This window comes from Aythya ferina (assembly GCF_964211825.1).
Source record: "Aythya ferina genome assembly, chromosome: Z".
NCBI classification, from domain to species: domain Eukaryota; kingdom Metazoa; phylum Chordata; class Aves; order Anseriformes; family Anatidae; genus Aythya; species Aythya ferina.
The window spans coordinates 25,573,875-25,586,472 of NC_140299.1; the positions used below are offsets into that span (position 1 = coordinate 25,573,875).

The 12,598-nt window shown below is 42.8% G+C and overlaps 1 protein-coding gene across 1 annotated transcript; it reads right to left on the reverse strand.

The window, feature by feature from the left end:
• Positions 1–1,200: 1,200 nt before the first annotated feature.
• Positions 1,201–8,136, reverse strand: F2RL1 (F2R like trypsin receptor 1). Its single transcript, XM_084504391.1, has 2 exons — positions 7,805–8,136; positions 1,201–3,102 (listed from the first exon to the last, which is right to left on the reverse strand). The coding sequence occupies exons 1-2, from the start codon at positions 7,893–7,895 to the stop codon at positions 1,997–1,999; spliced, it is 1,197 nt and encodes a 398-aa protein (XP_084360517.1). The 5' UTR covers positions 7,896–8,136; the 3' UTR covers positions 1,201–1,996.
• Positions 8,137–12,598: the final 4,462 nt, after the last annotated feature.

Below are 12,598 nucleotides of genomic sequence, written 5' to 3' on the forward strand. Positions count from 1 at the left end.
TTTCCCCAGTTTCTATAATTTCAGGAACACAACAGCCCCCAAAGACTGAATGGCTATATTAAGCCTATTATTTTTTTTAGCAATGTAAGAGTCATCCATTGATCATAAGTGATATCATTGTGGTATTATGTGGACACTCATAGACAATTCGTCACCTTTAAAATGCTGCCATGCTTTAACTCCAGCAGGCAGCTGAGCACTGCACAGCCACTCTCTCATTCTCCGTAGGTGAGATGGGGGAAGAGAATCAGAAAGATAAAAGTGTGAAAACTCAAATGTTGAGATAACAACAGTTAACTAGGTAAAGCAAAAGCCATGTGCACAAGCAAAGCAAAGGAAGGAATTCATTTACTACTTCCCACCAGCAGGCAGGTGGACAGTCACTTCCAGGAAAGCAGGGCTTATCACACATAACTGTTTCACGTGAAGAGAAGTTGCATCTCTCCCAATGTCCACTCCTTCCTTCTTTATCCCTCATTTTTATTGTTCAGCATGATAGTATGTGGTATGGGGACACGTCTCTGGCCAGCTGTCCTGGCTGTGTCCTCCCCCAGTTCTTTGTGCACCCCCAGCTTCCTAACTGGCAGGGCATCATGAGAAGCTGAAAAGTCCTTGACTTAGCGTAAGCACTGCTCAGCAACAACTGAACCATCAGAGTTATCACCAAAAAACAGAGTATTTTTTGGACTGACAGCTTTTCTATTTGCTTGTGTTTGCAGAAATCCTGCTACACCTAAGTCTCAGGTCATTTTAATGGTAGTGCAATGTACAGCTTGGTAAAAATTACCAGGACTGCAAGATTTGAGAGAATGTACATGTATCTAAGTCCTACCAGCAAATGTATACCATCAGCTTTTTGGAGAAGAAGTTGGTGTGATTCCATATTCATGAGTGATCACAAATGGGTGGGGGAGGAGGATTTAAGATATTTAGAAATCTAAACATGATTTATCTCTCATTATTTCCCCAGAGTTCTGAAGCATTTGGAATCATTTTGTTTAATTATCTACTGATAAGGGAATAGAGTTTTGCTCTAATGAAATGTTTTTACTTGACACATTTATGCGTTACAGCTATAATAGTCAGACTTCTAATTCACTATTAGGAATGATATCTCTGCTACCTGAAACCCAGCAAGGTGAACTTCTCAGTCTTTTGAAGAGCATATAAATGAATAAAAGAAAGCAAAAAACTCAAATGTATTATAAAAAAAATCATATTAGATATCTTAAAAAATACAAGACATTATATAAAAATCAAACCTATTCATCAAAATTTTGTTAAACAGACCCATTTAAGACCAGGTTCTCATGATTATTAAGTAACCGTATATAATCTCAACGCCTCAACTAACATTTAATTTAGTTCAGTGCTAGCTGATAAGTTCAGCTGGTCAACTCAAAAAGATAACCCTACCAGGCTACTACCATGTTAGTATTTACAACATGGAAATTTTAAAAATACAATAAGATTACATTATACTTAAGATAATAAGCACTCATGTTGCTGGACCCCCACCAATAAGGTGGAACAGATTCTCCTTTCCTTCTTGCCACTGTTTCAAAAAACATTCAGTGTAAGCATGTACACAGTGCAAGGTCCTACACAAACAATATGTTTAATATATTACAGTTAAAGCCAAACAAAACAGATTTCTCTGTTAATTAAATATACTAGAAACTCTACATAACATTCCAGTGACATTTGCCTTTTTGGCAGCTTCAATATAGAACAAAAACTTCTTCAACCACAACACACTTCAAGGTGAGCAGCACTTCTGCAAAGCATCAGAAATGTCATTATTTGTTTCTCCAGCATGGTTGGAAGATTTATCTGCTTGACATATCTGTAAAGGAAAAGCAGCTGCCAGTTCTGAAATCTAGGCTTCAGTGTGAGTCAAAAAGCAAAGGTGTTCTTCAAACTGTAATACAAAATAAATTTCTTGTCTTCCTTTCAACACCAGTAGTAAGAGTTCACTTTTCTTCTAGGACTAAACTCAGTAGGTTGATTCAGTGGTACCATTTGAGTTTGAAGAGTAAGAAATGGATTTCTTGGTGTGTCTATTTGATGAGAGAGAAACTTGCATCCTCCGCGTAGTTCGCACACTTCGGCAAAGAAGAGCATATCTAAGATTGCCTCTGAAGTCCTTTGAAATATAATAATAGATGAATGGATCGATACAACTGTTCAGAGTAGAAAGACACAGTGCAGTTATGTATGATGCATACAGATGGCTTTGGCTGTATTTTTTGAGGAGTAAATAGTGCACAATAAGCAGCACATTGCTAGGTGTAAAACAGATGAGGTACATTGACAGGACAACAATAATGAGCTTGATTGCTCTTTTTCGTTTCTTCCCATTGCTTATATCTGAGATGGAAGCATTCAGAGTCTTAATCATTAGTATGTAAGCAACAGCAGTGACAAGAGCTGGGATTAGAAAGAGTCCAATTGCAAGTGAGAGAAAGTAATTGAACATGTCGTTAGCCAAAACGTTTTCAGGCAACACATCATGGCAGGTAGTGATGTTAAGATCTGAAATATATACTGTCTGATTAACAAGATACAATGGAATGGTGCCCAGCAAAATCAGTATCCAGATAGCAAGGGAGATGCCCAGAGCAATTTCAGACTTCTTTCTTGAGTTCACTATGGGGTTCACTACAACCCAATACCTTTGCACACTGAGACATGTCATAAAAAGAATGGAGCAGTACATATTTCCATAGAAAAATCCAACAAGCACTTTGCAGAGACCTTCACCGAATAGCCAGTTATTGCCATTTACATGGTATGCAATCTTCAGTGGGAACCATACAACAAAGAGAAGGTCTGCGAATGCCAAGTTAACCATATAAATCACAGCAGGATGTTTCTTCTTTGTTCTGAAAAAAAAGACCCAAATGGCCATGGCATTGCTTGGCAAACCAATGATAAAGACAATGACATACACAATGGGAAGGAAAACTGTGGTCAGCTTTCCTGTAAGAACTTTTGCTGCAAAGTCATCCACTTTGTAGGACTCCCCAGAGGCATTATTTGCATTTGTAACTTTCTGGCCCACAAAACTTCTTCCTTTTGGCTTGGCGGTTACACTTTTCACTAGAAAAAAAATAAATTGAGAAGTCACTGTTACTGAAGTACAAACATAACTACTTTTTTTTTTTTTTTTTTAATAAAGTAGACAACGTGATTTACACTGAAGAATTAAAGAGAGTCTTGTGAACAGAAAAATGAGACTGCTTTTCAAATACTTGACAATTTTTCTTCCCTTCATTTTAGTTTACTACCCAAAATACACTTATATTCTTATTTAATGGTTGTGTATCAGCAACCAGAATGCTTTTCCGCCTCACCAGTAATATAAAAATACATTATTGAAATGACTGTCAGGTGTTCCTACCATCTGAACAGTTAAAACAAAATTTTTCAAGTAACCCAGGGGCACGATTATCTTTTTTCATGGCACTGCCAGATTACTCAAATGCTAGGATTTCTAGAACTTTCCAGCATGCTTACAGTATATCTGCAGTAGAAGTTTCCTTGGCCTTAAACTGATGATGAAAAGATGAGCTCAAACCCAGCTGTGCATTAAAGATAGCATGCTGTCCTCAGTCAGACCAGCTAGAACTGAAACAGTCAGAATGCAAAGCAGGAAGCTATGCTCAAGTGACCTCTGAAGAAAGATGTCTATTACACTGTATCTGAAGTAAAACATGAACAGACTAACTTTAAGCATGAAGGTGCAACAGGGCCAGTCATCTGTCATGTCCTTCCAACTCACAGATAAGATGGTCAAGCAATCTCTACTATTTCTACTCGCACCACTAGATCAGTAGAGCTGCCAGATATGGTTGCTGGAAAGCAGCAACTCAGGCAGATAGATAGGGCAAGAACAATGGTTTTAAACTAAAAGAGGGGAGATTTAGGTTAGATATTAGGAGGAAATTCTTCACTCAGAAGGTGGTGAGGCACTGGAACAGGTTGCCCAGAGAAGCTGTGGATGTCCCAGCCCTGGAGGTGTTAAAGACGAGGTTGGATGGGGCTTTGAGCAACCTGGTCTAGTGGGTAGCATCCCTGCGTGCATGACGGGGGCTTGGAACTGGATGGTTTTAAGGTCCCTTCCAACACAAGCTGTTCTGTGATTCTATGGTTGCTTCTTACACCAGAAAGCTATCACTTCAGGTTTTGTTCTACCTCTTTGGATGCCACATGAACCTGTAAACCATATAGGCAAGCCAGACATTCCTGATTGCTCCGTCTTGTATGACAGCCTTCAGATGGCTCAGTCCAGAGACCCCTGCCACAACACCTCCAATACACAACACAGTCCTCCTGTACAGACAAGTTAAACTGCACAGATACTGTCAAAGAATTCACTCTATTCTAAAAAGTCACATGTCCACCAAGCTAGACTCAATGGACATGGCACATGATTGTTTGTAAGAGTAGCTTAATCTTATCACAAAATCTATCAATATTTGTGAATAATTTTAGCCACTCTGTCCCCACCCCCCAAAACAAACAAACAAACAAAACCACACCAACCAAAACAGCAACATCAAAAAACAACAGTATAAAGAATTTTATTGAGCACGCAGGTCTGTGTTTAATATGCCATGAAGAGTGTTGAAGGATGGTGCCTTTGTCTTTCAACAAATAGTAGTTTTGATACAATTCCAGCAAGGAATAAATTAGAATAACACCTTACATTTTAAAGTAGGCACTGGAACAGGCTCCTCAGGGAAGGGGGCATGGCACTGAGCTTGATAGAGTTCAAGAAGAGCTTGGACAATAGTCTTAGACCCACAGTCATTTTTTATTTAGGGTGTTGGACTCGATGATCCGTGTGGGTCCCTTACAATTCAGATATTCTATGATTCTATTAATGTCTAAGTCAAGAGTTATCGTACAATAAATAAATAAACACACAAGTATGTGTGTTTTCCACAATAGATTCCCAAAAGAAGCACAACTCTAGATAGCTGTTCAAGTTAGTACTACAAACGCCTGATGTACAGTATTAGGGTCCTGTCTAGGCTTAGTGACCTCTTAAGAAAGAGGTACAGAAATATGACATATATTGGTGTTCTTTCGAGTTTTGAATTAAGTTATCCTAGTTCTACTTAACAAGGGTTTGTCAAGTTCAAGGCACAGGCAGGCTTCACTGGAAGACTGTGGTGTAAGAAAGCTCTTTGCAAGTTCAATGACATGGACTTCTTCAGTCTCTGTGCAGTCTACCACAAAGATTTGTCTGTATTTTTGTCAGGACTGTTCTGCTGATAAAACCAACTGCAATGACAAATATTCATTTTGGCCTATTTGTGGTATAATTACAAAATGGCAGAATCATACAAATCCTGCTCTCAGGTCTTCAAGTCATATGATTATGTCAGTAATGTCTTTAAGGACTGTAAACTTTGCTTGCATATTACAGAATAACCAGGTCCCTAACCTGAGGTGTAAATAGAAAAATAGAGAATCAGCATAGCTCATAGCTCATTGAGGCATTAGATGTAAATGGTAAAAAGTTAAGTAATACTTCTTTCCCCAGGTTGGCTGAGAAAGGTCCCAGAGTGCTCAGATCCTTTACTACAAGCTGACTAGTTCTCAGAGTACCACAATAAAGCTTAGCTTAGCACTGTTGCAGGTGTATATCAACAAGTAGTTTACCATATCAAACTGCAGTCTTACTATTCATATTCCATTCAAAAGACTTAAACATTTTGTGACCAGATACAAAAACAATGTTTTGCCATTGGTGTTCATAGGCTGGGTGGAAAGAAATAAGCATAGTCTCAAAAAAACCTAGCGTGTTAGCGTGTCACAAAAGAACAAGAGTGGTATGAAATAAAGTGGACTGAAAGACACATGACCCACAAACAGGACTTGGTATTGCAAGAGTGACAGAACAAAGTTTTCCTTACTATTTATTCTATTTTTGAAGGCATGATCAAATTAAGCATATGATTTCAGACACCAAGTTTTGCTTTTATTCTTACTTGAAGGATATGTTTCAGTTTTGGCCTCAAAATTTCTGACTGCAGATACTGGGCAGTTTTTGTTAGCCCAGCTGGCATGCATACAGGGAGACTGTTTCAGTATCCTGTTTCTCTTTGTAGTTAACATTCCCTCCCAGAGCAACCAATCCTTTGTTAGGTATGTGCATTTTCTACATCCTTTTCTTACTCTTTCTCTTCTTTCTGTTTTCCATAACAATTGAGGTTTTTGTTGTTGGTGTTTTGGTTTTTTTTTTCTTTTTCTTCCAAGAACAGTTTCACCCTGCCTGACTCACATACAGAGAATGCAGTTAACTTGCTAATCTGCCCACAGGAAAAGCTTACTTGGCATCATCGGGACAAACACACTCTCTCCCACAAGAAGACCGTTTCAACATTGCTAGCTTTGCTATTTGTCCAGAAGATATAAACCTGCACAACAAACGAAGGATGACGTCTGCCCTGCAGCACAGAGTATCTAAACCATCTTAGGTCATGGTGGCAATACTCACCCACACAGGACTGAGGTTAAGGTTCTTGGTCCTGCAGCAAAGATTCACCACAACCCTACAAGGGCCTTAGCCTGTTTGAAAACAGTCACGTCCCCTGACTTGCAGTGCATCTACTTTGGCCGGGAGGGGAATACCTTTTCCAGCTCATCTCACTTCTCAACACCAGAAGATCAATCAACCTGATAAAACATTTAAGCAGACTACTTTTTCCACCCCAAGTTGATATTATCCCCTTTACAGCTTACGCTTGCCCCGGTCAGATAGCTGAGCTACCAAGAGGCAATATGGTATCACCAACTCTGCTCTCTGCCACAAAATTTGCACCTAACGGCTCACTGATTTTTACTGCCTTAAGATTTTAAGGACGCTATGATCCATTTGTTACAACCTACAGTAGTTCTAGACCGCACAAAAAGCGATGCAAAATACACCGCACAATAGAACAAAATAAAATATCTGATACCGTCATGCATTGGTTTGACCATGCAGGTGATAACCACGTATTAAACATCTAGTGTCTATTTGCTGAGAAAATAGGAACTACCAGAAGCTTCGTTTCAATATTTACATAGTCCTTACGCATAAACTTTTACTATGTAAGTAGGCACAGGGAGAACTAATGCAGAGAGGCACGGTGCAAAGTGCACAGATACGGTAATGGGATTTGGAGGCTTTGATACAAAAAGGTAGCAAAACATGAACTGTAGGGCAGTGAGATTTGAATGTCTTTTCTTCCTTCCTTTTTTTTTTTTTTAAAACAGTATTTACTTTCAGAAAGTAATATAAAATAACAAAGATAAGAATTAAGGTTTTTTAAAAAGGAAGAAAAAATGTGTTGGCTTTTCAGAATTGGATTTTTTTTCTTCCGGTTCTGAAAAGCCAGGATTTTATGTTATTTTATGTTATTTTATGTTATTTTATGTTATTTTATGTTATTTTATGTTATTTTATGTTATTTTATGTTATTTTATGTTATTTTATGTTATTTTATGTTATTTTAACACTTAAGCACGCCTCCAGGCGCGTTACTGGGAACCAGGCGAGGCACGGCAGCACCTGACGCTGGCGAAGCCTCGCTCGGAGCCGCCAGGCGTCCAGGAGCGCGATGGCCGAGCCCCGGCCCCGCAGCGCTGCTCGGGGCTCCCCGCACCCTGCTCCCCAAGGCGATCAAGCCCCACAGCCTCACCCTGCGCCCCGCCGTCCCCCTCAGCCGCAGCACCGGCGCTCCCCCAGCCCTGCCGCGGGGCTCCGGTGCCCGCAGCAGGGCACCCCGCCCGGCGCTGCCCCGCTCACCTGAGGGCGTGACGGCTTCCAGCAGGGCGCTGAGCAGCAGCAGCTGCAGCAGCAGCAGCAGCAGCAGGCACAGCCCGCGGCGCCCAGCCATCGTCCCTCCCGCCGCGCTCCGGCCGCCGCTGTCCTGCCCCGTCCCGCACGCACGACCAGTTTCGCCTGATACCTGAGCGAGGAGGGGGCGGAGGGTGCGGCCTGAGCGGTACCGGCAGGGCAGGGCAGGGCAGGACCGCCCCTCGGGGCTCGGCGGGGCGGCACCTAAAATGGCGGGGGCGAGCCCCGCCGCGGGGGGCGCGGAGTCCGCCTCAGGATGGCTGCGGGTCGTGCCTCGCCTCGCCTCGCCTCGCCTCGCGGCTGCTGCCCGAGGTTTCAGCCCTCTCTCCTTCCTCTGTCCGCCCTCCGACGGCTACCTGAGCCCGGTCGCAGGGTGGGGAGGCGAGGCTGTCTCCCGTGGCAGGTGCCTGCCGAGGAGTCCTGCCCGTACCCTCAGCTCGGCCAAGCCCACGGGGCTGCTTTTGAGGTTTCAAAGTTTTGGGTGGTGTGGCCCTCAGTGGCTGTGGAGTCTTCTGCGGTGCTAGAGTTCACATTGGTGTCCATCTGGTTAGTCGTCATGCATGGCATACCTGGTGCCTGACAGACCAGGTGAAGTAACAGGCTGTGTGTGCGGTGTGACGTCTTTGGGGTATGATGCCCTGAAGTGAAGGTGTCTGAGGTTTAGGGAGGGGGAAGTCCCCCCAGATCACCTGTGTTGAGTGCTCCATATATGGGTTTTATTGTGCTTCTGTAATGCCGTTTGTTTGTTGAGTTTGTATTAGAAGAGTAGCAAAGTGCGTGTTTAGTTAACGTTTTTATGAAGTCATAGCCAGTGATACGTTGTTTGACCTGCTACTTACTGGAAGGCTGGGGTAGTTTTTCCTCAGGTGGCAGCCAAGCTCCACCACAACCACTCTCTTGCTCCCCCTCCTCAAAGGGAAAGGGGGAGAAAATACAGTGAAAAGTGCTCAAGGGTTGAGATAAGGATAGGGAGATCACTCAACAACTATCATGACGGGCAAAAAAGGCTCAGAGTAGGGAGATTAGCAATTTTATTGCCTATTACTAACAAGCTAGAGAAGTGAGAAAGGAAGGACAGAAACTAAAAACACCTTTCCCCCATCCACCCTCTTCCATCTTCTCCACCTGAGCAGCCCGGGGGAATGGGTATTGTGGTCAGTCTATAACACTCTCCACTGCTCCTTCACTGCCCCTGCTCCGGGTGGGTCCCTCCGTCCCTCCCATGGGATGCCGTCCTTCCCAAACTGATCGCGAATGGGCTGCCCACAGGCAGCAGCTCTTCAAGAACTGATCCAGCACGGGTCTGTACTATGGGGTCCATCCATCAGGAGCTCCAGCATGGGTCCCCCACAGGCAGCAGCTCCTGCCAGGTCGCCTGCCTCTGCATGGTCCCCTCTATGGGCTGCAGCTCCGGCATGGAATCTGCTCCGGAGAGGGTTCTCCATAGGCCACAACTTCATTTGGGGCAGGTCCACCTTGTCCACCAGGGGCCCCTCCACAGGCTGCAGCATGGAGATCTGCTCTGCTATGGTACACCATGGGCTGCAAAGGGAACTTCAGCTCCAGCACCTGGAGCACCTCCTCCCCCTCCTTCAGTGACCTCAGGGTCTGCAGGGCTGGTTCTCACTCCTCACTCTCACAGCAGCTGTTGTGCAGTAATTTTCTTTTTTTCTTCTTTCTTAAATCTGCTTTTGCAGAGGCACAAACAACATCACTTGTTGGCTCAGCTCTGGGCAGCAGCAGGTCCCTTTTCTAACATGGGGCAGCTTCTGGATTCTTCTCACAGAAGCCACCCCCACAGCCTTCTGCTACCAAAAGTTTGCCACATAAACCCACTACAGACTGTCATGATTTTTGCTGAACTTTGCCTTGGAGGGAGCTGGTTGGGAATAGGGATGTGCTAGTGAGGACTGGGTCTAAGGGGGTGTTTCTTTGGGACAGTGTTACTCCTGCTGACTCAAAGTATTCCTTTGTGATTGCCAAGTTTCAAACCATTTTTTATTGTAATGTCAAATGAAAAACAGGTAGGAAAATGTGTAATGTTTGCTTAACCTATTACATTTGTGGTACTGTATGGGTAACCCAGCACAAGAAAGAGATGCTTTCATTATCAACCTCTCTTAGGCTCAGGGAGCACCAAGTTTATTTTTGCAAATACTTATTTCAAGAGTAATACGACTGAATGGAATGCAATGCCAGAAGTGTTTTCAATTTATATATATAAACAGAAATATTAAGAGTGTTTTTGGGTTTGTAAATATAAAGCATGCAAGTTGCCAAATTCCAAAATTAAAACATATTCAGCTCTAATTCACACCTCTAGACAGGTAAGTGTCTTTTGAGTTACAGCAGTAGTTTCCCATCTCCCTTGGTTAGTCTGCAGAATGCTCAGTGTTCAGTTGGTAATAAACTTGTTACTTCCCTCTCTCCCTCTCTCCCTCTCTCCCTCTCTCCCTCTCTCCCTCTCTCCCTCTCTCCCTCTCTCCCTCTCTCCCTCTCTCCCTCTCTCCCTCTCTCCCTCTCTCCCTCTCTCCCTCTCTCCCTCTCTCCCTCTCTCCCTCTCTCCCTCTCTCCCTCTCTCCCTCTCTCCCTCTCTCCCTCTCTCCCTCTCTCCCTCTCTCCCTCTCTCCCTCTCTCCCTCTCTCCCTCTCTCCCTCTCTCCCTCTCTCCCTCTCTCCCTCTCTCCCTCCTTCTCTCTTTTATATTACGCATGTGCTCTGTTCTATGCTGCTCTAAAGACAGAACTGTTCTTTTTGTCTACTGTGATGCTCATGAGGTCTGACTATGAGTGTAGGAAGCCTGCATTATTCTCATTTCACAGACAGATAATGGGGTATAGAGAGAGTAAGATAAATGTGATTGGAAGTTTTGGCTGTCTGGGTTGAGCTCCAGGGCTTCTCTTTTTTGAGTTCTTTGTTATAAGTCATTCCTTACTGAAAGCATGATTTTTTTCTTATTTGTCATCACTCACAGCACCTGTTGGTTCCTATGTGTCATCCACCCAGCTAAGTCTGCTTACAGACTTCTCATCTTAGTTTCAGCCCCCCTGCCGAACACCAGGAAAGTCATAGCCCAACCCTCCAGACTTCCTCCCTGTCTCCTTTCTCACTTGCAGTGCTTTTTTGTTTACTTTGCCATTACAGACTGCTTCATGGGTACTTAGTATCCTGCTCCTAATCACCTTGTCAAATGAGCTGTAGTCTTCCTAGCTGTTTTTCTAATCTAATCTCCCTTTCAAACAGGCATGTACATATGCACTGGTTTCTATTTTCTAGTGTTTTCCCTCTCAGACCTGAAGTATGAAGGAGTATTCAGTCCTTCTTTCATCGTCTCCTCTAGCCAGTGCTCTAGCCAGTCTCTCCTGCTGTCTGCCATCACCCAGTCCCAGTTTTCACTGTCCATTTTCTCTTGGTTTACTCTTTCCAGTCTGACTCTTTGTCCCCTAATCCAGCAGAGAGCCTGGATTTGGCAACAGATCTCTGGACCGAGAACAAAAGAGGAAAGAATACGTTGCTGTCACTAAACAAAATCTGCCTCTCCCATGATGGGTCAGAGCTGCAGCTGGAGAAGCTCCATGGCTCTGTGTAGAAGCAAGCACCATTGCCTGTGCGTCTTCTGGAAATGCAACTCTCAGCTTAGCCTCTGTGTGGAAGGAAAACAAGCTAACAGAAGTTTATAGCTTGGCTAGATGTGCATGGGAGTTTCAGAAACATGTAATTGACATAAAGATCAACTTTCAAAATCTCATGAGATTCACAAGTAATTTAAAATATTAAATACATTAAAATATTAAATATATATATTATAATAAATATATATTAAATATATAAATGTATATATTAAATATATTGAAAATATTAAATATATATAAGTTATAGAACAGTGTCAGGTAGCTTTAGTGTTGGAGAATTCTCAACCTGCCTTTCAACAAACTAGTGGTCATGGGCACTTTAAGCAGTAGTTTCTAGTGCTTGATCTATGTGTGGCTAGCAAGGTATTTGTTCTGGTTTTGTTCTACTTATTTACATTTATCTAAAAGTCAGTGTTCCTAGTTAACATCTTCAGCAGGCATAACAAATTTTAGGAAGATTACCAATTTGTAGGCTACTATTTAGTTCTCACTCATGTATAGTAGAAAGTGTATAGTAGAAAATAGACCTATTTTTGCCATTATTCAAATCGCCTCTTCAAATCACCTCTTCACCTATTCAAACCACCAACAGAAGAAAAGTACGCAACTTTAGGTGTTTATTAGGACCCAAGGGAATGGCTTGAAGCTGTGACAGGGGAGGTTCAGACTGGATATCAGGAAAAGGTTCATCACCAAGAGGGTAGTCAGGCACTGGAAGAGGCTCCTGAGGGAAGTGGTCATGACACTGAGCTGCTGGAGTTCAAGATGTGAACAATGATCTGGAACACATGATCTCATGTTTTGGGGGTTATTTTTGTTGATCTATTGGGGACCGAGGAGTTGGACTCGATGGTCTGTGTGGGTCCCTTCCAACACAGATATTCTACAATTAAACCTCAGTCCTCTATTACAAACCAGTATTTTTTTTATATATATATTTTTTTTACTGCTATACAATTTTCTGCTACATATACAGATACATATATTTATATGCATCCATATACATAGCATTATATACATATATGTGTTATGTATACCTATTTTCTGCTAGAAATATAATGAGTTACGGCGAATGAACTTGTCACTTTATACAGCCGATGAAGGGAGCTTTG